Source organism: Caretta caretta, chromosome 3 (assembly GCF_965140235.1).
Source record: "Caretta caretta isolate rCarCar2 chromosome 3, rCarCar1.hap1, whole genome shotgun sequence".
NCBI lineage: Eukaryota > Metazoa > Chordata > Testudines > Cheloniidae > Caretta > Caretta caretta.
This window is the reverse complement of record NC_134208.1, coordinates 421,271-448,234: the sequence shown is the minus strand read 5'-3', so window position 1 is coordinate 448,234 and position 26,964 is coordinate 421,271. Positions and strand designations below refer to the sequence as shown.

The 26,964-nt window shown below is 52.2% G+C and overlaps 1 protein-coding gene and 1 long non-coding RNA gene across 2 annotated transcripts in view; one reads left to right on the top strand and one right to left on the bottom strand.

The window, feature by feature from the left end:
* Window positions 1–10,492, bottom strand: part of FNDC4 (fibronectin type III domain containing 4) — a 46,897-nt gene extending 36,405 nt beyond the window's left edge. Inside the window, exon 1 of the mRNA XM_048846203.2 lies at window positions 10,296–10,492. Coding sequence (XP_048702160.1) covers window positions 10,296–10,371 — 76 coding nt within the window. The 5' untranslated portion in view covers window positions 10,372–10,492. The remainder of the gene's footprint in view (window positions 1–10,295) is intronic.
* A 4,161-nt stretch (window positions 10,493–14,653) lies between these two features.
* LOC125634855 (uncharacterized) lies at window positions 14,654–21,567 on the top strand. The gene is made up of 2 exons (XR_012667506.1): window positions 14,654–16,157; window positions 19,072–21,567. It is a non-coding gene; the product is annotated as an uncharacterized LOC125634855 (long non-coding RNA).
* The last annotated feature ends 5,397 nt before the right edge of the window (window positions 21,568–26,964 follow it).

Sequence of the window (26,964 nt, the reverse complement as noted above, 5' to 3'; positions counted from 1 at the left end):
AGATATTGAACAAAACCGGCCCCAGGACCGACCCCTGGGGCACTCCACTTGATACCGGCTGCCAACTAGACATGGAGCCATTGATCACTACCCGTTTAGCCCGACAATCTAGCCAGCTTTCTACCCACCTTATAGTGCATTCATCCAGCCCATACCTCTTTAACTTGCTGACAAGAATACTGTGGGAGACCGTGTCAAAAGCTTTGCTAAAGTCAAGAAACAATACATCCACTGCTTTCCCTTCATCCACAGAACCAGTAATCTCATCATAGAAGGCGATTAGATTAGTCAGGCATGACCTTCCCTTGGTGAATCCATGCTGACTGTTCCTGATCACTTTCCTCTCGTGTAAGTGCTTCAGGATTGATTCATACACATTGTAAGGAGAGTGGTCACTTTAGATAAGCTATTACCAGCAGGAGAGTGGGGTGGAAGGAGGTATTTTTTCATGCTTTGTGTGTATATAAAAAGATCTTCTACACTTTCCACAGTATGCATCCGATGAAGTGAGCTGTAGCTCACGAAAGCTCATGCTCAAATAACTTGGTTAGTCTCTAAGGTGCCACAAGTCCTCCTGTTCTTTTTGCGAATACAGACTAACACGGCTGTTACTCTGAAACATTACAAATACTGTAGACACTGCGCTGGGCATGCTGGACGCGGCCGCGCTTAGAGGTCAAAGAATTTTCTAGAATAATAGTCGGGGGGGAGGACCAATGGTAATGCAGCGCCGCAGTGGTGGGGTCGCATGCTGCGAGCGAACGCAGGCTTTCTATACATTTCTACAACATCTATATTACGCAATTCGGCGCTGATTGCATAACACTACAAGCCATACTTTAAAACTAAAAGAGCATATCATGCGATTAAATGAAAACACAAAGCCACTTTTTCTGAGACATTAGGGCGTGCCTGGGCACGCCCCGTACACACGCCCGTGGTTGCTGTTCCTGAATGGCTCAGCTGTATTCACCTCTTGGACCAGATCCTGTGCACCACTTAGGCCTAAATCAAGAATTGCCTCTCCCCTTGTGGGTTCCAGGACTAGCTGCTCCAAGGCGACCTCATTAATTATCTCTACAAATTTTATCTCTGCATCCCGTCCTGAGGTGACATGTACCCAATCAATATGAGTTTTCTATTTCTATGAGTAATCAATATGAGTTACAGAGTTTTCTAGTTTTATAGCCTCTCCAATCTCCTGGAGCATTTCACAATCACCATCACCAGCCTGGTCAGATGGTCGGTAGTATATCCCTACTGCTATACTCTTATTATCCAAGCATGGAATGTCTGTCCCTAGAGATTCTATGGTACTGTTTGATTCATTTAAGATTTTTATTCTATTTGACTCTGGTTTTTTTCCCCACATTTAGTGCTACTCCCCAACCAGCACAACCTATTTTGTCATTCCTATATACTTTGTACCCTGGTATTACCGTGTCCCATTGCTTTATCCTCATTCCACCAAGTTCCTGTGATTCCTGTTACATCAAATCCTCACTTCATATCAGGCCCTCAAGTTCACCCATGGTACAATTTAGAGTTCTTGCATTTGTATATGAGCACTTACAGAATTTGTCATTTTTTAGCTGTCTGCCACTATGTGATGTTATTAAATGGGACTCTTTCTCATTTGATTTTCTCGTCAGTTCCTGTCTGTACCTTATCAACTCTTAAGTACCATAGGATGAATTTCATCAGGCACTGCTGACTTGAATACATTTAACTTATCCAAACAATCTGTAACCTGTTCTTTCCCTCTCAGGGAATGTGTTGCTTCCCCCTTGTTGTTAATATTAATTGTGTTGAGTCTGCCTGAAACGCGTGCTCCTCCACACCTGTCGGCTTTCTCCCAGCCCTTAATTTAGAAACTCCTCTGACCTTTTTAATTTGACATGCCAGCAGTCTGGTTCCATTTTGGTTTAGGTGGAGCCCATCCCTCCTGAATAGGCTCCTCCTTTCCCAAAAGTTGAAGCAATCTCAGAACCATTAGCAATTATTTTTGAGGGTGGGTGCGCCCTCAGAGGACTGAAGAAGGGAAAATATAGTACATACCTTTAAGCGAACACAGCCTAACCAATCAGCCTAACTTCAATACCTGGAAAGATGCTGGAACAAATGATTAAACAATCAGTTGGTAAAACCCATGAGATTAAGAGGGTTGTAAGGAATAGCCAGCATGGCTCTGTCAAGAACCAATCATGCCAAACCAACCTAATTTCCTTCTTTGACAGGGCTATTGGGCTAGTGGATGGGGGGAAGCAGTAGACATGGTACAACTTGATCTTTTTGTATTAAGGTTTTTGACACAATCCCACATGCCATTCTCATAAGGAAACTAGGGAAAAGTGGCATAGATTAAATTACTATAAAGCGGGTGGACAATCGGTTGAAAGATCATACTCAAAGAGTAATTACCAATGGTTTGTTGACAAACTGGGAGAATATATCTAGTGGGATTCCCCAGGAGTCAGTCCTGGGTCTGGTACTAGTCAATATCTTAATTCATGACCTGGATAATAGAGTGGAGAGTATGCTTATCAAATTTGCAAGTGACCCCAAACTGGGAGGGGTTGCAAGCACTTTAGAGGACAGGATTAGAATTCAAAATGACCTTGACAAGTCAGAGAATTGGTCTGAATTTAAGAAGATGAAATTCAGTAAAGACAAGTGCAAAGAACTACACTTAGGAAGGAAAAATCTAATGCCCATCTACAAAATGGGGCATAACTGTCTAGGTGGCAGCGTACTGCAGAAAAGGATCTGGGAGTTATAGTGGATCACAAATTGAATGAGTTGTCAATGTGATGCAGTTGCAAAAATGGCTTATTTTCCAGGGTGTATTAACAGGAATATAATCTGTAAAACATGGGCGGTAATTGTCCTGTTCTACTCAGCACTGGTGAGGCTTCAGATGGAGCACTGTCCAATTCTGGGTACCACACTTTAGGAAAGGTGTGGCTAAACTAAAGAGTCCAGAGGAGACCAATAAAAATTAGAAAAGGGTTAGAAAACCTGACCTACGAGGAAAGGTTACAAAAACTGGGCATGTTTAGTCTTGAGAAAAGAAGAGTGAGGGGGGACCTGATAACAGTCTTCAGATATGTTAAGGGCCGCTATAAAGAGGATGGTGATCAATTGTTCTCCATGTTCATTGAAAAGTAGGTCAAGAAGTAATGAGTTAATGAGCTTAATCTGCAACAAGAGAGATTTGTTACGCATTAGGAAAAGCTTTCTAACAATACAGATAGTTAAGTTCTGGAACAGGCTTCCAAAGGAGGTAGCGGAATCCCCCGTCATTAGAGGTTTTTAAGAACAGGTTGGACAAACAAATCTCAGGATGGTCTAGGCTTACTCGGTCCATTCTCAGTGCAGGGGGCTGGACTTTATGACCTCTCGAGGTCCCTCCATTGTGCCTTTTCCCCTCCCATGTGGCTTACTTTGTGTTTATTGACATTGAACTTAACTTGGCATCAGGTTGCTCATCGCCAAGCAGGGTTAGGTCTCTCACATTGCTCACACCTCTCTCTGGTCCTAACCTAAGTTCCCTCTAAGTTCCCTCTAAGTTCCCACACGGCCACGCAGCTCCTATGAAGCCCCACACAGGGGCTCAGGGCTGTGGCGGGGAGATATGCCCCTCCCCGCTGGCCCCAGAGCAGACCTCCCCCCCAGAGGCCCCAGCGCAGACCAGCCAGGGGAGAGAAGCCCCTCCCTTGGCCCAGCCCCAGCATGGACCTGCTGTGACTGGAGGAGAAGAGCCCCTCCCTCGGCCCAGCCCAGCTCCGCTCCCCCGGCCCTGAGCTGCTGGTGCAAGAGAGGGCTCATGGGAGTCCTCTCTCCCCACCGCAGCCCCAGGGCAGCCTGCACCCCAAACCCCTCATCCCTGGCCCCACCCCACAGCCTGCACTCCCTTTCACCCCAGCCCTCTGTCCCAACCCTGAGCCCCCTCCTGCACACCGAACCCGAACATAAATTTTGTTATGTGTACCAATATGAAGGTGATGTCGCACCTCCCCTCCATATTGATGCACATAACAAAATTCATTCTGCACATAGATGTAAAAAATTAGAGGGAACACTAGTCCTGACTAACCTAAAGAATTTTGTGTCAGCTGCAGACTTTGCTACTCCACTGCTCATGGTTTCTAAGGCCAGAAGGGATCACTGGGCTCCTCTAGTCTGACCTGCTGCATATCACAGGTATTCATTTTTGTTTGAAGAAAAGCACATTTTTTAGAAAAACATCCAATTTTTATTTAAAAATTGTCAGTGGTAGAGAATTCACCACAACCCTTGATGTATTATTCCAATGGCTAATAACCAGTGTTACAATTGTGCTTCGTTTCTAGTCTGTTTGTGTCTGTCAGCTTCCAGCCCCTGGACCTTTGTTACTACCAGATTTCTGTTTCTTGTGTAGGTTTATAGAGACACTTGCTCTTGGGAAAGCTCCTTGCTAACGCCATCTAGTCCCCAGCACTCCCACCATGGCATGCAGTTATAACAAACCCACACCTGCCCCCTTTCCAAAAAGGTCACAGGCAAGAAGTGAGGTCTGAAGAGGTGCTTGCAGCTTGGAAGACCTGCCTGACGGTTGTCTCCTCAGCCCAGCATTCCTCTACTCTTTCTGCCCCCCCACCCCCGCACACATATCCTGTATGGAGCCATGATGCCTGGGGCAGTCCCTGCTGTATCTCCAGTCGCCCTTCCTTGTGCTCAGTACAGAGGTATGCAGTGGGCCCAATCCTGCAGCTCCCGTTGAAGTCAGTGCACCCAGAGCATGGCCTGGACAGTGCGAGATGGGCTGGAGCAATAACGGCTGTGTTCCTTGGCTGCTGGGCAGCCCCTGGGCTCTGGGAAAGCTCCCTGCCCCCAGATCCTGAGGGAAAGCTCCGGAGTCTCTCTCCAGGGGTTTAGGAGCTCCACTCTCCGTCCTTTGGGATCTCCGCAGGCTCTGAAGGGCTGGACACACTCTCCTCCATGTTAGCCCATAAGGCCTTGTGCCTCGCCCACCAGCCAACGCATCAGCTCCAGGGCCAGTGCCCGCCACAGACTCGGTCCTCAGCGGCCCTGGCCCTCCCGGGGAAGGCTGTGCGCCGGGGCTCTGCCTCCTGGGTTCCCAATCATGAGGCCTCCCAGGCAGGGAGAGGGTTTGCCACAGCCGCAGTGGGAGACAGGAGGCAGCAAGGGGGCTTGTGGGAAAGAGGGGGGCAGGGATCTGGATGGGGTTCTACATGTGTCATTTAGCACAGATCCCTGGGGAGCCGGAGCTACCCTCCCTCCATCTCTGTATTTCCTGATGTGCCAGAAGGCCAGTCAGTACTGCCTTGGCAATCCCCAGTGCCCCCCCAGCCCCTCCACACCCACGTTCAGAACAGGGATTGCAGACCCAGTGCCCCCCCCCCAGCCCCTCCACACCCACGTACAGAACAGGGATTGCAGGCCCAATGCCCCCCCCCGCAGCCCCTCCACACTCACGAACAGAACAGAGAACGCAGGCCCGGTGCCTCCCCCCCCGCCCCTCCACACTCATGTACACAACACAGGCTGCAGACCCTCCTTCCCTGGGCCCCATCCCCGAACAGCAGCTGGGCTGGAGGGGCGATGCTCCACTCTCCAAACACACTGATCACCTTGGAGGACAGCTTGTGTCACATCAACAGGCAGCTTTAGGGCTAGAATCGGCACCCAAGTGTCCCTGCAGCCTCTGAGGACACCCCTGCTGAGATGTTAATCTGCGGCAAGGTGTACGGGATCATTGTGTTTCTCTTGGGTGGCAAAGGAAGCAGGAGCTGCCTGATGCGACCTCTTTGTGCTTGGCACGGGCAGGGACAAAACGTGTTCCTGGCTTCCATAGCTGTTCAATCCATAGCTGTCCAGGCCTTTTCGAAGTGTTGTAACACCGAGAGAAGAGAACACTGTATGGGGGTGAGCTGAAATGGCAGCTAACTAGCCCCTGACAGAGCTGATGGCTGTAAAGAGCTGACGATCCCTCCTGCAGGATGCCATCGTGCCCTGTGGCAGAGTGAATGTCAGACACCCCAGAGCCCAGCCTCACCCTGGTCCCATCCCACTGAACAGCTGCCCAAGTGGTTCTGGCTTCTTGCCTAACCCCTGTTAACTGAGGACAGCATTTCCAAAGGTGCCCACTGAGTTTTGGTGCCTAAGCTGAAACACCTGGGGTCTGATCTTCAGAGGTGCTGGGCGCCCTCAGCTCCAAGGGAAGCCAAGAGCGGACCTGCGCCTGCGTGAATCAGAACCTAGGACTAGATGGACAAAAGGAGTTAGGCACCTAGGTCCCAGGTTTGCACAAAACTCCCACTGAACCTTGCAGGTGCCTAAGCTCACCTGGCACGTAGGTAGATGCACATAGGGGCCGACTCCATGAGTCTGGGCTGGAGCACCCACCAGCAGCCAGCTCCCCCCAACCAACTCTTCCCCCTCCCTCTCAGCACCGCCCTCCCACTGTGATCAGCAGTTTTGCAGCATTTAGGAGGCGCTGGGAGGGAGGGGGAGGAGTGGGGAGGAGGCGCGCGCTCAGGGGAGGAGTTGGAACTGGGTGAGAAGAGGTGGGGCAGGGATGGAGTGGGGGCGGGAAGAGGTAGGGTGGGGATGGGATCTTGGGGAAAGGGGGAGTGCAAGAGTGGGGCCTGGGGTGGAGCAGGGGTGGGAAGAGGCGGGGTGGGGGTAGGGCCTGGGACCCGGAGGAAGCCAGCGCCTGTGTGTCTGCAGGAAAATTCCCTTGGCACCTGTGTTTCCAGCTCTGAGCAGGTGACCTGCAGCCTCGCTCTGGGCATCTGCACACCTATCTCCCACCTAAGCTCCAGGCGAGTCCCAGGCTGGGGGAAGATAGGCATCTGGCTGATCCCGTAGGTGGCCTCAGGGGGTGGAGGAGGAGCTCCCTCATAACTTTTAGGGAGAGGGGAGGCGCTGGTTTGGGGAGAAGGGATTTGAGCTACCTGGCAGGTGAGTGCTCTAACCACTGGGCTGTGGAATACTCTGATGGGGGCCTGCTCAGTCTCTCCTGTGAACTCTGGATAAATCATTTGGGCTGGGGATCGAGGGCACACAAAGGTGAGAAAACTCACCTAGCCAAGGTGTGGGTGACTCAGGCCCCAGGTCCCCTGCCCCAGAAAGCAAAGAGCAGAATTAAAAGGTCAGTTTTCACTCTGGCTGAAGTTAACAGCAACATGGCTCAGTACTGGTCCTGCATTGTTTACTATATTGATTAATGAGCCGGAAAGGGGAGAGAGTGTCACAGAGGGATGGTTAAGGGGTGATGACACAGACTGTAAGTACCTACATGGGGAACAAATATTTGATAATGGGCGCTTCAGTCTAGCAGAGGCAGGCCGAACACAAGCCAAGGGCTGGAAGCAAAAGCTAGACAAATTCAGACTGGAAATAAGGCACAATTTTTTAACATGATTATTAACCACTGGAACCACTTGTCAAGGGCTCTGGTGGCTTCTCCCCCACTGGCAGTTTTTTAAATAAAAAGGGGACGTTTCTCCAAAAGATCTGCTCCAGTTCAAACAGAAATTAATGCAGGAAAATCCTAGGGCTTGTGTTATGCAGGAGGTCAGAGAAGGTGATCACAAGGGTCCCTTCTGGCCTTGGGATGTATGAATCTATGAACAGTGAAGGAGCAAAATCTGCAACTGACACAAAATTCTTTAGGTCAGTCAGGACCAGAGAGAGCTGTGAGGAACTTCAGAGAGACCTAACCCAGCGGGGCAACGGGCAATCTGACGGCAAATTAAATTCAGTGGTGATAAATGCAAAGTAAGGCACATTGGAGTGAAACGTTTAAACGATCTGTACAGCTTACAGGGTTCTAAATTAAACTGTACCAGCCCGCAAAAGGACATAGGTGTCACTGTAGACAGTTCAATGAAATCTCTGCTCAATGTGCAGCTGTTGGCAAAAAACAAACAAACAACCTTGTGTTCAGTTGCACACGGAATGGGATAGAAAATAAGATGACGAATAGCCTAATGCCGTCATATATATAAATGGTGCAGCTTCAGACGGATCCTGTGTGCAGTGACCGTCTCCCATCTACAGGGATACTGCAAAGCCTGAGGGGCACAGAGACTGGAGAGTGATCAAGACATGAAAAAGAGAGATCAAAATGACTGGGCTCGTTACCTCAGGAGAAGAATAAGAGGAGCTATGATGGAAGTACCTACAATAAAGACTGGTTTAGAGCAGGTAGATTGAGAGCTCATTTTCTCCGTCTCATAACCCAAGAAAGAAGGGACAGTAAGAAAAACTGAAAGCAGGGAATTCAAAACTGATAAAAGGAAATATGTTTTCACACAAGGTATAATCAGCCCATGGAATTCACTGCCACAGGAAGTCATTGAGGCCAAGGGTTGGCATTCAGAAAGGGACTGGAGCTATATGGATAACAAGAATATCCAGAGTTATCATAGTTAATGATAACAAAAGTTCTGGCAGGAAGCATAAACCTCCTGCTTCAGGTTTTAAGATGATCTGTAATTATTAGAGACCAGGATGAGGACTAAAGTGTGGGGCAGGTTATCCCTAACTGCGGCTGTGGTGTTCTCTCACCTTCCTCTGTCGCACTGGTACCAGCCGCAGCATCTTGCGCTAGGTGGGCCTTGGGTCTGATGCAGTCTGGCACCTGTGCACCTAAAATCTGGCCCGCACTCCAGCAAGTAGAGCTGACCTGAAGCTCTTAATTTAAGCTGCTTTATAAATAAGCAAAGCAGACAATGACATCTAAAGGGAATGTTAGTAACTTTCTTGTACTTACAGTGTGGGCTTGCTGGGGCTTCAGTGATGCAGGGACCTGGTGCAGACCCTCTGCATGTGGTGTATTTCACCCTACATGATTAAATTGTGATCTCTAGTAGAAAACGAAAAGGTAATGCAACCTTCCTCTGGTTGTGCAGAATGTGGTGTGATGTTCTGAAGAAGCCAGGACTTGCCCCCAGAGCTAACCAGTGACACCCAGCTGCAGTGGCTCAGCTTTCCTGAGTGCGCCCAGCACAAGGAGTGCAGGAGAATCATGGAATATCAGGGTTGGAAGGGACCTCAGGAGGCCATCTAGTCCCACCCCCTGCTCAAAGCAGGACCAAGGCCCAACTAAATCATCCCAGCCAGGGCTTGGTCAAGCCTGACCTTAAAAGCCTCAAAGGAAGGAGATTCCACCACCTCCCTAGGGAACCAATTCCAGTGCTTCACCACCCTCCTAGTGAAAAAGTTTTTCCTAATATCCAACCGAAACCTCCCCCACTGCAACTTGAGACCATTACTCCTTGTCCTGTCCTCTTCTACCACTGAGAATAGTCTAGAACCATCCTCTCTGGAACCACCTCTCAGGTAGTTGAAAGCAGCTATCAAATCCCCCCTCATTCTTCTCTTCTGCAGACTAAACAATCCCAGCTCCCTCAGCCTCTCCTCATAACTCATATGTTCCAGACCCCTAATCATTTTTGTTGCCCTTTGCTGGACTCTCTCCAATTTATCCACATCCTTCTTGAAGTGTGGGGCCCAAAACTGGACACAGTACTCCAGATGAGGCCTCACCAATGTCGAATAGAGGGGAACGATCACGTCCCTCGATCTGATCTGCTCGCTATGCCCCTACTTATACATCCCAAAATGCCACTGGGGGAGCTTGGAATTCTACAGACTAATCAGATTTTTTTGGGTAAAACAGTCCCCCTCCCCCCTTACTCACACAAGCAGGGGCAATGAAGTTACACCAGGGATGAATTTGGGCCAGTGGGGCTGCTTGTATGACTATGGTAAACAAGATTTGTTCTTCAGCAAGGAGGGGGAACTGTACTAAGTCAGGGCTCTCCGTTCTCCCGTGCTTGGCTCGGCAGCGGGCCTCCGCCGGCAGGAACGGATACCCTATCGAGCCCGCCTCGGTGGGTTCTTCGCCTTCCCAGGTGGGGAATCAGAACCGACTTCCAGGCGCTGTCCGGGGGCCGGGGGGCAAAGGGGCGGCGGGGAGCGCAGCGCGGGTGAACCCCGGGCGCCGGCCGGGGCTGGCGGGCTCGGGTCGCTGCGGAACCTCCCGCCTCTGTCCCACTCTCCGCTTCAATCCGCGAGCGCCGCGCAAGCCGCCCCGCAGCCGGCGCAGCCGGAGCCCTTTGCGCTGCGGGGGCTTCTCCGTGGGGTCGCAACCGCGCCGCGCACCGAGCCGCCGCTGCCGGGCCCGGGTCTGGCCGGCTGCGGGGCTCGGCGCCGGCTTCACCCCGGTGCCAAGCCGGCCAGAGGACCCCGGCCCGGCCCGGCCCGCCCCCGCCCGCACTCACTTGCTCGCACCAGGCAGAGGTCGCAGCTGAAGAGCACCAGCACGGCCGAGTTGAGGCAGGCGGGGAAGGGGGCCATGGCCCCGCCGGGGGCAGCCCGCGGGGGCCGCAGGAACCCCGGGCTGGGGCCGCAGGAACCCCGGGCTCCGTGTCCGCCGCGGCGGGATCGGCCCCTGCGCCGGTGCGCAGGGACAGGGGGCGCGGCCGGGGCATCAGCCTCACAGGGGGCGGCCCCGCGGGACAGGGGCGCGGGGCTCCCCGCCGGCGCCCCGCACCGGAGCCCGGCGCAGCGCGCGGGGGGCAGCGCGCCGGGGGGCAGCGAGCCGGGGGGCAGCCGCGCCCAGGGAGCCGGGCGCGCAGCGCAGCGCAGCGGGGCAGGGGCGGGACGCGGCGGGCACCGGCCGAGCGCAGCGCGCAGGCTGGAGACTGGCGGGACCTGCGCGGCCAGCACCACGGACAGCTCCGCCCCCAGACCGCCCCCCCCGCACGGGCCGGCTCCGCCCCCAGACTCCCCCCCACACCGGCCGGCTCCGCCCCCAGACCGCCCCCCCCCCCCGCGCCAGCCGGCTCCGCCCCCCAGACTCCCGCCCCCACCCTCCCGCGCCGGCCGGCTCCGCCCCCAGACTCCCGCCCTCCCCCCCCCCCCCCGCGCCAGCCGGCTCCGCCCCCCAGACTCCCGCCCCCACCCCCCCGCGCCGGCCGGCTCCGCCCCCAGACTCCCGCCCCTACCCCCCCGCGCCGGCCGGCTCCGCCCCCAGACTCCCGCCCCCACCCCCTCGCGCCGGCCGGCTCCGCCCCCAGAACCCCCCCCCCCCGCGCCGGCCGGCTCCGCCCCCAGACTCCCCCCCACACCGGCCGGCTCCGCCCCCAGACCGCCCCCCCCGCGCCGGCCGGCTCCGCCCCCAGACTCCCGCCCCTACCCCCCCGCGCCGGCCGGCTCCGCCCCCAGAACCCCCCCCCCCCGCGCCGGCCGGCTCCGCCCCCAGACTCCCGCCCCTACCCCCCCGCGCCGGCCGGCTCCGCCCCCAGACTCCCGCCCCCACCCCCCCGCGCCGGCCGGCTCCGCCCCCCAGTGCCCCCCGCTCCCGCAGGGCTGTGTTCACGCTGTGACATGGCCTCGCTGCCTGACGGGGGGTGTTTGCTCAGGTGACGCGTTTCCCCCATCGCCTGTGCCGGTCTCTCCGGGCCCCTGGCCCTGCTCCTCCCCTGCTCTCGCTGCGGTCACACGGGAGCTCTCCTTGCAGGTCCTGCAGACACGAACTTGTCCCCTGGGCTGGTTCCGAGGTCTGGGAATCGCAGCCCCAGCCCTGGTGTGACTGACGGGGGGGGTGATTTGCAGCTGGGGTGAAATTCACGGGGTGCAGAGGGACAGCTCAGGGCGCAAAGGTCCCGGGGAGCTTTCCGAGGGCTGCGCGCCCTGAGCTGAGCTGCACGGGGTCTGCTGCAAGCCCAGCGGCTGAGAGGCCCCAGCTGGCTAGGCTCAGGCCTTGGCAGAGCTGGGGAAGTGGGTGACTCCTGCCCGGGGCTCTGTGAGCTTGGCTGCAGGGTCCCTTCATGCCCCTGTGCAGAAGGGTGCAGCGTCCTCACCCGCTAAGTTGGATGCCACCTTGCGCTCTGTACACACTCCTACGCACCCAGCAAGACCCTGGTTTCGCAGGGAGGCCAACACAGCGCAGGGCCCCGGGGAGGAGCCCTCCAAGCTTTGAAATGACTCATCCAAACGTTGCCCTCCCCAAGTCCTGTGTTTCCAGGTTTGGGGCCACACTGCCCCGCCCCCTGCAGCAGGAATGTCACTCGCGCACTGCTCCCCCATCTTCCAACCTCCGGGCCCCCCAAACCTGTGACAAACCAGCCGCACACCCCTCAAATAGAGCTTCCTGCCCCAGAAAGAGAGGTACCAGTGGCTGCCCTGGCTCGCACGGTGGGTTGATGGCGGGCGCAGATTCTGTGGTGGTGGTGGCCATGGCCAGCCCCGTGCCATCTGAGGCTGGTGAAATGGCTCCTCCACCTGCCCATAGGCCATGGTGAGCCCTGGCCTCGCTGCACAGGCAGGTAACAGCTGGGCTACCCATGCAGGTGGCCTGGCAAGGGTCCACGTTGCACAGTGTGTAGACCTGTCACCCAGGGCTAAGCCAGGCCTGCAGGGGCCCTTCCCACAGCTTGCCCTGCGCAGTGATCTCTGCCCGGGGGTACACGGACTGCCCGGCGCTGCAGGGCCTGGAAAGTGGACGCTGGCTCCTTTGGGCCTGTCCCCCCTGGAAAGGGGACACGGGCCAATCGTTGGGTTTCAACTCCTTAGGAATCCCTGCCTGCACTGGTGGGTTCTCATCCCGGGAGAGTGCTGGCTCCTGGCCAAAGACTCCCCTTTGCTGATCTTTTCTGCTCATCTCTCCACTGAACCAAACACAGGCCCAGCCAGACCGACGTCATGCAGTGTGAACCAAGCGCTTCATTACTGCAGCACGTAAAGATTGCTCCGTCCTCGCCACAGCCTCCTCTGATGGGTTAGCAGCGCCAGAGCCTGATCTCTGCCGGGGCCGGGGCCGGGGGGGCTCAAACTCTGCGCTATCAATATTTACAGTGAGCTGTTCATCATGGGCTTTAATTGCACTCGGATGCCACATGCTGCTCCCTCTTCCTCAGCTCCTGAGGGAGAAGTGTGTTTGGCCAGCGCTGATACCATGAGCTGCTGGGAAGTCTGCTTGGCCTGGCGCCAGTGGGTCCATATGCTGAGATCAGGGGAGGGGAGGAGTAGTTAGGTGGTCACAAATTTTTTAATGGGCAAAGAGGAATTTTCTCCTCCTAGAAAGTCCCCCGGGGCAGGTTGCAGCCAGAGCAGAAAATGAGCGAGAAGCTGGAGCTCTGGATGATAACGATTGACTGCTGCTGACAAATATCAGAGGTGCTGCACAGAGAACGGCCTGGGGAGGATTGTGCTCAGTGCACACGCCAGACGCAAGGATTAGAACCAACACCCAGCAGGCAGCGGCATGAGGCCAGTTGAGCACAGTTACTCCTCTTGGCAAAGAATATGGCTGGGGGTATCAATCCTTTTCCTTCTGTTTTGCAGCGCATGCTCAGTCTGTCTAGGGGAGGGACGCGGGTCAGAGGAGGGGAGGCCTCCCTGCACAAAGCTCCACTGATGGGTGGGCCAGTAGAGACCAGCTGCCTGTGTTTCGACCTCCCTGAGGTCTGAGCCTGCTCAGAGCATGTCTAGATGACTGCAATTAAAAACCCACAAGTGGTGCATGTCAGCTGGGCTGCAGCCGAGCTCTGAGACTCTCCCCTCTCGCAGGGTCCTAGAGCCTGGGCTCCAGCCTGAGCCCAAACTTCTACATTGCAATTAAATGGCCCATTAGCCCGAGCCCTGCATGCCTGAATCAGCTGGCATGAGCCAGTCCTAAGTGTCTAATTACAGCGCAGACATACCCACACATGGCTGGAGCTGGTCTGCGCTGCAGCTCCCACCATAGCTAGCAGGAGTGGAGCTGCAATGCAGAGATTTCCTTCCGGCTGCCGGTGCAGAGAGCCTCCCACAACACTGGTCACCGTGGGACCATTCCCTAGATTCCCCTAACCCTGGCCTCTACCTAAGCTCTGCTGAAAGCTGGTGGGCCAAGAAGCTAGTAGGCCTACAGCCAAAGCGCCACCCATGAGACCCCTGATTGGAGGATCGCCTGGCTATACCTATCGGCTATACCTATCGGCCCAACCATGCTGTTTAAGTCAGAAGGAGGCCCAGGCCGTTTGTTCCTCTGCGTTCCTCTTGTGGCTGAATTGGACCTGGCTTGTGCCTGCCTCCTGCATCCAGCGCTGTTCCTGATTTCTGCTCCGGTCCTGCCTGACCCCTGCCTTTGCTCCTGTTCCCACCATGCTCTTGCTTCATGCTTGATCCTTGCCTCTCCGCTAGTTCCTGCCCTCACCTCCAATCCTCAGTGACCCGCCCTGGCTCCGACCCCAGCTGCTGCCTTTTGACCCGGATTCTGGCTTGACCCCAGGCTCTGGTAATTGGTATCTGACCTCGGCTCTGAGCCTCAGTTTGATTCCTGGTTCTGACTCTGGCTTGACCCCGGGCTCTGGTAATTGGCAGTTGACTCTGATGCTGACCCTTAGCTTCATTCCCCAACCTGGATGCCTGCTCTGACTACTAGGCCAGACTGCCTACATCCTGGCCCATAACATTGTTCCACCATGAGGTGGTGGTGTGTGTAAAATGCCTTATTTAAACTAATCCCAGCCATGCCTGGCAGAGCACTGAAGGCTGTTACGATGCACACACCTGGTGTGTATAAGGAAGTGCTGCAGCCTGTCCATGTCCAGTGCAGGAGAACATCCCAGCTGAACACCCAGAGCCACTCAGGGCTGAGCTCTGGTGCTGACTGTGTGGCATCTCAGTGCGTGGAACAACGCAGGGCTGGCCCTGGGTCTTGTGGTCTTGGGGGCACCCTCAGGGCCGAGCACCAAGTATTAACCCAGTTACCTGTATGAAGCAGACTTGTAATGTCATCAGCAGTGACAAGAGGCACGTGTGACAACCTGTTTCCATAGAGCCAGCTGCCACCATTTAGTTCTCCCGTATCAGCGGCTCCCTGATTTCCCAGAGGCTCCTGCCATCATTGGCCTATAGTTACCGGCTCGACCCACCTGTCCTGTAAAATATCGCCACAGCGCTAGCTGTTTTCCAGCCCTCTGGTGTTTCCTGATTATTCTCTCCTGCCCAAGACCCTGCCAGGCTGGCTTTGGGCATTATCAGCTGAGAATGCTTGGCAGGTGCACAGCTGTGATCACTCGGGATGTGTTTGAACTTTTGCCTCTGGGCATGTGCGGTGCCAGCCCTCACAAACCTGTTTCCTGCCGCTGTTAAACACCTGCTCCCTCCTGTCTTCCTTGTGGGTGTGCATTACACCCATTTGTTGCATCTCCTTCCTGTTAGCATGTGCGCGCTCTGAAGCAGGGACTGTCTCATTCTCTATTTTTGTATCGAGTTTGTTGGGAACACTGGGGCATGGCCACTAGGTAACTCGAGGGGATGGAAGACCACGAGTGTCGATGAAGCCCCCTCGCACTAGGCCCCGGTGTCCTTGGCCCCCTCCTCCTGCCTGGAGGCACTCGCAGCAGCTCTGCGTGCTAGGCCCAAGTGTCCTTGGCCCCCCCTGCCTGGAGGCACACACAGCAGTTATGCTGAGAATCTGCAACAGTATGTTGCAGAGTCAGACTGCCTGAAACTAAGCAAGGCCAAACAGGGGAGATATGGAAGAACAATGCTGAATAAAGCAGCTTTATGTATAGTTTAACAAATGATACAGAGAATCAGGGAACTAGCTGGGAACTGGATTGGCTGGCTATATGGATACTTGGAGCAGCTTGCTATTGGATAAGTATGCTGGGAAAAAGGATGTATAAAAGCCTGTGTAACTTCCTGCTCTGTTGTGCAGGATTTGAGATTTTATTCTCCCTGTACCTTTTTGCAGCTGCAAATAAACTTTTCTGCTTCTCCACCCCGTTGTGATTATTGGGTGTAGCACACCGGGTAACGAACCAACTCAAGCTGTTGTTCAGCCTCTCGGCACTGGGTGCCGGCAACAGCTTTTGGCGTCCCTGGGTGGGCGACGAGGCTGCAATTTAGCCTTGCCCGGACCCCTCCTGGAGGTCGAGAAGTGCGGCGAGAACCGACGCCCAGCGCGCACCGGTGAGTTCATCGGGGGCCTCGGAGGAGACGCGATTTGATCGACCCCAGAGGGCACAACGGTGCAACGCACTCATATAGTGGAGAAGCAGTTTGTGGACGGCGGTGAAGAACCGGTCCCTTAGACGTGGGGGAGGAGCAGCTGCAGGCCACGGTGAAGAACCGGTCCCTTGGATAAGGTATGAACCTTTTAAAATCCGGATTATATGCTCTGTTGGAACCTGGGGACGCCCAGAGTTACCCTGTAGGTATGGGACAGGGACAGAGCTCAGAGGTTAGGGCACGGTGTACGCCCCTAGAGTGCATTCTAGCAAACTGGAAGGTATTTGGTGCGGATCCGATGACTAAGAGCCAATTAAAACGATTCTGTACAGTTGACTGGCCTCAATATCAACTAGAGGACCAGGAGTGGTGGCCACCAGGAGGGTCAATTAATTACAACACGATCCTCCAATTAGTTTTGTTTTGTCAGTGAATGGGTAAATGGAATGAACATATGTATGCGCATTTGTTTCTGACTTTATGTACTCGACCAGATATTTTACAGCACTGTAATCTGACTCCGACTGGTTCGGTAGCAGCTAATGTTAGTCCCCAGACCCCCACCCCCACTGTAATGGCAGAGCCGGTGTCCCCTTCGGCCCCCACACCCCCACCGTATAAGGGTAGGATGCCTCGGGTTACAGAGATTGCCCCCTCGGTGGTACTCTATCCTTTGCTTACCGAGACTGTTGTGGCTTGCCCAGGGGCAGACGGACGTCAGGCTACCACTATGCAAGTTTACATCCATGTGCCATTCAATCCAATAGACTTAGCAGCTTTTAAAACACAGGCTGGGGAATTCTCAACGAACGTAAGCAGGTTTATTTCAGTCTTTGAGGGGTGCCTCAGTAGTCACAAGCCGATTGAGACGACTATAATATCCTCCTGAGAACCCTGTTGTCTGAGGTGGAGAGGGATCAGGTTACAGCTAAGGCAAGGGGAGCGTCAGCGTTCAAGCGAAAAAAAAAGAAAGAAATCTATCTGTCAAGTTCCTCTCCAAATAATTGTAAGCGGCTCAGGGCATTTCTGGGTATGGCAGGCTTTTGCAGGATATGGATCCCAGAGTTTGGACTGTGGGCTAAACCCCTGTACGACTGTGTAAAAGGAGCGGATCATGACCCCTTCTATTGGACCCCAGAGGCTGACAGGGCATTTAAAATTCTGAAAAGAAAATTAATGGAAGCCCCGGCTCTGGGCCTGCCAGATCTCTCTAAGCCGTTTCAGTTGTATGTACATGAACGAAGGGGGGTGGCCCTAGGAGTGCTCACACCGCTGTTAGGAGCATGGAAGCATCCTGTGGCTTATTTTTCTAAGCAATTGGATCAGGTTGCAAAGGGTTGGCCGGCATGTTTACGGGCGGTCGCAACTACAGCCCTATTGCTTGAGGAAGCGGAGAAGCTAACATTGGGAGGGGTTATGCAAATCTATACTCCCCATATGGTCCGAGCCTTATTGGATGCAAAGGGAGGGCTTTGGCTCACCCAGGCTCGGATTGCTCAGTACCAGGCTAAGCTGTTAGAGAACTCTGAAGTCACCTTACAGCCTTGCCCTTCCCTTAACCCAGCCACCCTCTTGCCAGAAACAGAGGAACAGAAACATGACTGTTTAGAGATCATAGATGTCCAGTACTCCAGCCGTCCGGATTTAAAGGATGTACCCCTCCCAAATGCAGATTATGAGTGGTACACTGATGGTAGCAGTACCGTAATAGATGGGCAAAGGAGGGCGGGTTATGCTGTTGTGACCCTCCATGACACTGTGGAAGCTGAAGGTTTGCCTGCTGGGACCTCTGCCCAGCTTGCCGAACTAATAGCCCTGACCCGTGCACTTGAACTGTCAAAAGGAAAGCGGGTCAACATTTTTACTGATTCAACGTATGCTTTTGGTGTGCTGCATGCTCATGCTGGCCTATGGAAGCAAAGGGGAATGCTGACAGCCCAAGGCTCCCCAGTCAAGTACGGGCCCCAAATCCTCCGGCTCCTAGAAGCCGTACAACTCCCCTCGGAAGTGGCGGTGGTACACTGTAAAGCCCATCAAAGGGAGGATCAAGATGTGGCCAGAGGTAACGCCCGGGCAGATAGAGAGGCTAAGCATGCTGCCACCCTGCCATCCCCTCAGGCTGAGAACGTCCATATACATGCCCTTATCCCATCAGTAAGGGAAACTTCCAACCCCTCAGTACTCTGCGGAGGAGAGACAGCTAACTGACAAACTCTGTCTCCGGGAAAAGGAGGGATGGCTCCATTCCCCAGAAGGGAAGGTCCTCTTACCAAAGGGCCTAATCCGGCCAGTGCTGCAGAAACTACATCAAACCACTCATGCTGGCAGGGAAACACTTATCCAGCTAATGGGAAAATACTTTATCACTTCCGGACTCCGACCCCTGGCTGCCCAGGTACAAGCGGACTGCTTAGTCTGCCAAAAGAATAACCCCCGACTGGGACATCCTGTGCCACCAGCTGCCCTAGAACCCACTCCGGGCCCCGGACAAGTGTGGCAAATAGACTTTACTGAGTTTCCCCGGACCCAAGGGTTCAAATATCTCCTTGTCATAGTGGATCGGTTCAGCGGATGGCCAGAAGCCTTCCCATGCCGTAACTGCACTGCCAGAACAGTGGCCCTCAAGTTTGTTAAAGAGATCATTCCTCGCTTTGGACTCCCACTGTGGATGGAATCTGACAATGGAACACACTTCACGTCAAAAATCATTCAAAGCATCTCACATGCCTTACAGGTCCCCTGGAAACTCCATACGCCCTGGAGACCGCAAGCCAGTGGTGTAGTGGAGCGTACCAATCAGACCCTTAAACGGCATCTCTCAAAAGTGTGCCAAGAAGCCTCACTGCGATGGCCTGATGCTTTGCCCCTTGTCCTACTCTGTATCCGCGTTCTCCCAAAGGGTAGATTAGGGCTCAGTCCCTTTGAAATTATGTTTGGAAGGGCATGGCCTATGAATGGCACCCCGGTTCTGTCAGGGGAATGGGAGTTGGGTAATGGTTTTTTGTCACAGTATATGTGTTCCCTGTCTGCTGTTCTTTTGTCTCTTCACAGGCATACCAAGGATTCCCAGCCTCTCCCCTTGGACTCTCCCGTTCACTCCTTACAGCCCGGTGACTCTGTGCTTGTTCGCACCTGGAAAGACGAGCCTCTCCAGGAAAAGTGGAAAGGACCCTATACCGTCCTGCTGATCTCCCATACAGCGGCAAAGATCGAGGGACACAAGAACTGGATCCATCACTCTCGTCTGAAGGCAGTACCCGCCCCCTCGTCAGCAGGACAGTGGACCGTCCAACCTGCTGACTCCTCATCTAGTGACGATCTCGGGCTAAAGCTACTGTTTAAAAGACATAAATAGCGGGCACCTTAATGCTAAAATGGGCCCACCCAGGTACTGGAGACCCTGGGTTGGAAAGACTCTGGTCATAATTAATTGGGTAACATTGTTATTCTTTGTATTGGTATTTCCAAACTGTGCATATCGGGAGCATAACTCCTTTGTTTTGCTTGCGCACCATGTTGCGACTTTAACAAACCAGACTGATTGCTGGGTATGTGCTCCAACTCCACTATCCCCCAAAACGGGAATGCCCCTTGACATGCTGCCCTTGACCCTAGCAGAATTAGCCACCACCAAAGAGCAGGAAAAAACGAACTCACCATTCTTAAACAAGACCTCTTTACAGCAAGCCGCCTATCAGGACCAGGAGTATTCAGTTGCAGTACTCACTGAGGAAGTGTTATGTTTTACCTGAAACCAATCTGATCACTATGGGCATCCTGTGGGAAAGAGCTCCTGTGTTATTACACAGTGGGCTAATGGGTATTGGATAAAAACCAACAGGGGAGGCCAACAGTGTGGGTGTAATGGTTCCTCCCCTTTTAGGGAAATACTTACAAATTATCTTACCACAAAAAAAGGGGTTTGGAAATGTAACTTGCCGTCCAGTTAATATCTCCAATGTAGCAAGCCAGTGGTGGGTTTGTAGTGGTCCCTATGGCAAGTGTAATTTGAACGGCACAATTAGAAATGCCCCCACTTGTACCCAATCAGGAGGATGGGATGCCCCCTTAGGGGCATATAAATTATTTAAAAAAAACAGCCAAAGCAGCCCTAAATATCCCAGGAATCCCCTTAAGAAACAGTCCTTACTGGGCCCTACAGGGTCACTATTTTGTATGTGGCCGAAAGGCTTACAAGGTGCTGCCAGCCAACTGGACAGGTAGCTGTTATATAGCTCATGGAGTTCCTCATCTTTCCATAACTGCCACACTGCCCAAAGGAAAGATTAGAAATGCCCGAGACACCTCTGTTGAGTCACGAGAAAAGACCCTGCGGCGACTGACTAAGGCATTGGAGGGCAATATGAAGAATCCCCTCACAACCGAGAAGCTGGTAGGGTGCTCTGTACTGGGAATAGCGCCACTGTTTACCGGGCCAGCCCTGGCATGCATAGGCCGCTATACTGTAAGGCTGCAGATGGTATTTGAGAAAGTGGCCTTAGAGTTAGAGGACTCGGTTAGTAATTTAGGGTCAGCAGTAAAAACATTAAATAAAGAGGTACAGCAGCTCAGGACGTTTTCCCTCCAAAACAGGCTGGCTTTGGACTATCTCTTGGCATCCCAAGGAGGGGTTTGTGCCCTCATCGGGCCCCGATGTTGTGTATATGTAAATGATAGCAGTTATGAGATCTATGAAAAGGTGGTACAGGCTGAGGCCCATGCCCGAGCCGGAGCACAGGTTGCCTATACTGCCCCAGAGAACGATTGGTTGCAAACCTTGTTTTCAGGCTGGGGTTTGTCGTCTTGGCTTGGTGGTTTATTTAGCCTGCTATTGAAAATTCTCTTTCCTGTATTGCTTGTATTACTGGTATTATGCTGTGCAGTATCATGTGTCAGAGCCCTTTTGCAAAAGTTAATAAGTCATTCTCTTCAGGGCTATCACAAAGTGCTTATGCAAAGTCATATTGTAAAGAAATAAGTAGCCCAAGTGAGAAAACTCAGAGCCAAGGCTGTTGAGTGTTCTCAAAGGGGGGAGTTGTTGGGGACACTGGGGCATGGCCACTAGGTAACTCGAGGGGATGGAAGACCACGAGTGTCGATGAAGCCCCCTCGCACTAGGCCCCGGTGTCCTTGGCCCCCTCCTCCTGCCTGGAGGCACTCGCAGCAGCTCTGCGTGCTAGGCCCAAGTGTCCTTGGCCCCCCCTGCCTGGAGGCACACACAGCAGTTATGCTGAGAATCTGCAACAGTATGTTGCAGAGTCAGACTGCCTGAAACTAAGCAAGGCCAAACAGGGGAGATATGGAAGAACAATGCTGAATAAAGCAGCTTTATGTATAGTTTAACAAATGATACAGAGAATCAGGGAACTAGCTGGGAACTGGATTGGCTGGCTATATGGATACTTGGAGCAGCTTGCTATTGGATAAGTATGCTGGGAAAAAGGATGTATAAAAGCCTGTGTAACTTCCTGCTCTGTTGTGCAGGATTTGAGATTTTATTCTCCCTGTACCTTTTTGCAGCTGCAAATAAACTTTTCTGCTTCTCCACCCCGTTGTGATTATTGGGTGTAGCACACCGGGTAACGAACCAACTCAAGCTGTTGTTCAGCCTCTCGGCACTGGGTGCCGGCAACAAGTTCACCCAGTGGGGGTCCCTGCTCCGACTAGGCCTCTAGTGCTACTGTCATACCAATAACAACACTAACGAATCACAAAGCCCTCAGTCTGTGGTGCTGTATAAATAACTGGTAATAGATTTGGAAGGACCACTGTGACAGAGTAGCTGGCCCCTTAAATTAAACTGGGCTCAGCTTGCCTGTTCCAGTCCAGATCCACCCTCCTTTGGTGTAATGAGGAGGGAAGCATGCTGCTGGGAGTTATAAATGAGAGCTCAGACTCATGAGAGGGGAGTTCAGAGTCCTGAAAGAAAGTTTCAGAAACCAGAGTTAAGAAAAGGAAAAGTCCAGAGACCTCAGAGACAAGCGAGCACCGAGGAAGAGCAGAGCTGGGCTGAGAGCTGCAGCGAGGGACCAGCTCCAACCCCTCAGACAGAGACAGACACCTACAAGATCTCTGTCAAGCTTTCTTACAACTACAATACCTACCTGCGGAAGTGAAGAAACAGATTGACAGAGCCAGAAGAGTTCCCAGAAGTCTCCTACTACAGGACAGGCCTAACAAAGAAAATAACAGAATGCCACTAGCCGTCACCTTCAGCCCCCAACTAAAACCCCTCCAACGCATTATTAAGGATCTACAACCTATCCTGAAGGATGACCCATCACTCTCACAAATCTTGGGAGACAGGCCAGTCCTTGCCTACAGACAGCCCCGCAACCTGAAGCAAATACTCACCAACAACCACACACCACACAACAGAACCACTAACCCAGGAACCTATCCTTGCAACAAAGCCCGTTGCCAACTGTGCCCACATATCTATTCAGGGGACACCATCACAGGGCCTAATCACATCAGCCACACTATCAGAGGCTCGTTCACCTGCACATCCACCAATGTGATATATGCCATCATGGGCCAGCAATGCCCCTCTGCCATTTACATTGGTCAAACTGGACAGTCTCTACGTAAAAGAATAAATGGACAAAAATCAGATGTCAAGAATTATAACATTCATAAACCAGTCGGAGAACACTTCAATCTCTGGTCACGCAATCACAGACATGAAGGTCGCTATCTTAAAACAAAAAAACTTCAAATCCAGACTCCAGCGAGAAACTGCTGAATTGGAATTCATTTGCAAATTGGATACTATTAATTTAGGCTTAAATAGAGACTGGGAGTGGCTAAGTCATTATGCAAGGTAGCCTATTTCCCCTAGTTTTTTCCTACAACCCCCCCCCCCAGACGTTCTGGTTAAACTTGGATTTAAACTTGGAGAGTGGTCAGTTTGGATGAGCTATTGCCAGCAGGAGAGTGAGTTTGTGTGTGTGTCCCCGGGAAGGGGCGGGGGGGTGAGAAAGCCTGGATTTGTGCTGGAAATGGCCCACCTTGATTACCATGCACATTGTAGGGAGAGTGGTCACTTTGGATGAGCTATTATCAGCAGGAGAGTGAGTTTGTGTGTGTGGTTTTTGGAGTGAGGTGAGGGAGTGAGAGAACCTGGATTTGTGCAGGAAATGGCCCACCTTGATTATCATACACATTGTGAAGAGAAAAGGAGGACTTGTGGCACCTTAGAGACTAACCAATTTATTTGAGCATGAGCATTCGTGAGCTACAGCTCACTTCATCGGATGCATACCGTGGAAACTCACTTCATCGGATGCATACCGTGTTTCCACAGTATGCATCCGATGAAGTGAGCTGTAGCTCACGAAAGCTCATGCTCAAATAAATTGGTTAGTCTCTAAGGTGCCACAAGTACTCCTTTTCTTTTTGCGAATACAGACTAACACGGCTGTTACTCTGAAAATTGTGAAGAGAGTGGTCACTTTGGATGGGCTATTACCAGCAGGAGAGTGAGTTTGTGTGTGGGGGGGGGGGGGGGGGGGGGCGGAGGGTGAGAACCTGGATTTGTGCTGGAAATGGCCCAACTTGATGATCACTTTAGATAAGCTATTACCAGCAGGACAGTGGGGTGGGAGGAGGTATTGTTTCATGGTCTCTGTGTGTATATAATGCCTTCTGCGGTTTCCACGGTATGCATCCGATGAAGTGAGCTGTAGCTCACGAAAGCTTATGCTCAAATAAATTGGTTAGTCTCTAAGGTGCCACAAGTCCTCCTTTTCTTTTAGCGAGGGAGTAGTGGGAGTTCCCTATGTAAGCCAAGTCAGGATGAGCTCTACCCTGACATCTGGTGGTGAATTGTGGCAAGTTGTGGAAAAGAACTTCAGGGGCTGATCTCGTTTGCATAGGCACACCCACCCCACCTAGCATGAGCCCACAGCAGCCCAAATAGTCACTTTGGCTGCTGTGGGGTCCCCAGTTTCTCTGTTATTGGGGCAGGAAGAATAAATTGTTATTACCCTGATTACATGAATCATGGAAAGTGGAACTGTTTTATGACGGAGGGACTCGCCATCAACTAAGGAGCATTCTCTAGACAAGGGACATGGGTTCCAAAACCCAGTGACTAGAAAGAGGTTGTGGATAGGTGTTTGTGTTCCTTCTAAGGGCCCTAAATGCTAACTATAGCTTTTCTTTCCACTGCGTAATAGCAGAGCTAATTCTGATTCCACTAGGAGTTTGGTTATGGATTGTAGAGCTGAATTCACTTTGGGCTAATGTGTACCAGCCCTGGGGCTCCCCTGCTATCAGCTGAAATCGCTGAGTATGGTGTTAAGTAGTAGGGGGCCTGAAGGTATATGGGTGAGCGGCTTACAGGTTGGCCATGGGAGAGGAGCAGCTGGCAGTGAAAGCTGCAGTAGAAACCCATGGAGAGGCGGGGCAGTTGGCTATCAGAGCATGTAAGGTGCCCCTTTACTTCCCCATTTCCACACAGGCTGGCGGGGGGGGGGGGTTAAAACTCTGCAGATGAGCTTTGGACTCACCAAGGACAGAGATAGAGACTTTTGGGTTGCTGGACTTTGGGGTTGTTGGACTTTGGGTGACTTTTTTCAGAGTAGCACCCGTGTTAGTCTGTATCTGCATAAAGAAAAGGAGGAGTTGTGGCACCTTAGAGACTAACCAATTTATTTGAGCATAAGCTTTTGTGAGCTACAGCTCACTTCATCCACTGCATGCATCTGATGAAGTGAGCTGTAGCTCACGAAAGCTTATGGTCAAATAAATTGGTTAGTCTCTAAGGTGCCACAAGTCCTCCTTTGCTTTATGGGTGACTTTTGGGTTGCTGGACTCAAGAACCAAAGGGAAAGGACACAGCCCAATTTGCTTGGGATGGGTTTTTGCTCATGGGTTGTGTTATGAATCCTGTTGGTGGTGTTTCCCCAACATAATGCCATATTGTTTCTCTCTGTAATTAAAAGGCTTTTGCTATGCTCTGACTCTGTGCTTGTGAGAGGGGAAGTATTGCCTTTTAGCGGCGCGGTATATATTTGTCCCAGGTCACTGGGTGGGGGCTCGAGCTGGTTTTGCATTGTGTTATTGGAAAGGAACCCCTAGACACTGAACCCGGCCCTGGTTGACGGGCAGAAGGGTTACACCTGGTAGAGATAGGTCAGGCTGGTGAAAGCAGAAGGCAGGAAGGCAGCCAGGAGCCCACCTACAACCCTCCCTAGGCCACAGAGACATAGGCAGAGAGGGCTGGATTCTGAGACAGCAGAAGGAGGTGCCTGCTGACTTTCTGAACTGGAGAGCTGAAGCCAGAGGGGCAGAGAGGGCTGATGGAGGGGTGAGGCCACTGATGTTGCCAGGCAACAGCTGGATCCCCCTCCCTGGGAAGGAAACAGAATGGAAACTCCCCAGCTGGAGGAGCTGGAGTGAGGAGTGGTGAGAGACACAGAGCTGTACCTGGGAGCTGAGCTGGAGCATGGTGAGAGATGCTGGAGCTATATTCACGTTGCACTGTTAGGATGAATGCACTATTTGGACTGTGCTGGGAGGATTCTGATTTATGGCTGTCAAGCTGTCCCATAGTGTTTCAAGAGCATGAGTATTAAACTCAAGCCAGACTTTTAAAACCTAAATTGGCTGTGAGTTCTATACTTCGATTTCCCCAACTAATTATCAAGTGTAAACTCTTGAGGCGTTATAATAGCCTAGACGTGGAGCTACAGACACGCCCCTTGGGTTCTCTGATCTGCCTGGCACCCAGGTAAGTTTACCTTTGTGATAGATGGTACCTTACATCAAAGATTACATCACTATTCAGGTTACTACATAAGAAGGGCCAGACTGGGTCAGACCAAGACTCCATCTAGCCCAATGTCCTGTCTTCCGACAGCGGCCAGTGCCAGGTGCCCCAGAGGGAATGAACAGAACAGGGAATCATCAAGTGATCCATCCTGTTGCCAATTCCCAGTTTTTGGCAAACAGAGGCTAGGGACACCATCCCTGCCCATCCTGGCTAATAGCCATTGATGGACCTATTTTTTATTAACTTACCTTGTTCTTGTTTGAACCCTGTTATAGTCTTGGCCTATACACTGTCCTCCGACAAAGAGTTCCACAGGTTGACTGTGTGTTGTGTGAAGAAATGCTTCCTTCTGTTTGTTTTAAACCTGCTGCCCATTCATTTCATTGGGTGACCCCTAATTCTTGTGTTATGTGAAGGAGTAAATAACACTTCCAGATTCACTTTCTCCACACTAGTCATGGTTTTATAGACTTCTTTCATCTCCCCCCAGTCATCTCTTTTCCAAGCTGAAAAGTCCAAGTCTTATTAATCTCTACTCATATGGAAGCTGTTCCAGACCCCTAATAATTTTTGTTGCCCTTTTCTATACCTTTCCTAATTCCAAAATATCTTTTGAGATGGGGCAACCACCTCTGCATGCAGTATTCAAGGTGTGAGTGTATCGTAGATTTATATAGAGGCAATATGATATTTTCTGTCTTCTTATCTATCCCTTTCTTAATGATTCCCAACATTCTGTTTGCTTTTTTGGCTGCCGCTGCACATTGAGAGGATGTTTTCAGAGAACTATCCACGATGACTCCAAGATCTCTTTTTTGAGTGGTAACAGCTAATTTAGACCCCATCATTTTGGGATTATATTTTCCAATGTGCATTACTTTGCATTTACCAACATTGAATTTCATCTGCCATTTTGTAGCCCAGTTACCCAGTTTTGCAAGATCCCTATTTAACTCTTCGCAGTCTGCTTTGGACTTAATTATCTTGAATAATTTTGTTTCATCTGTAAATTTTGCCACCTCACTGTTTACCCCCTTTTCCAGATAATTTATGAATATGTTGAATAGTACTGGTCCCAGTACAGACCCCTGGGGGACACCACTATTAACTTCTCTCCATTCTGAGACTGACCATTTATCCCTACCCTTTGTTTCATATCTTTTAAC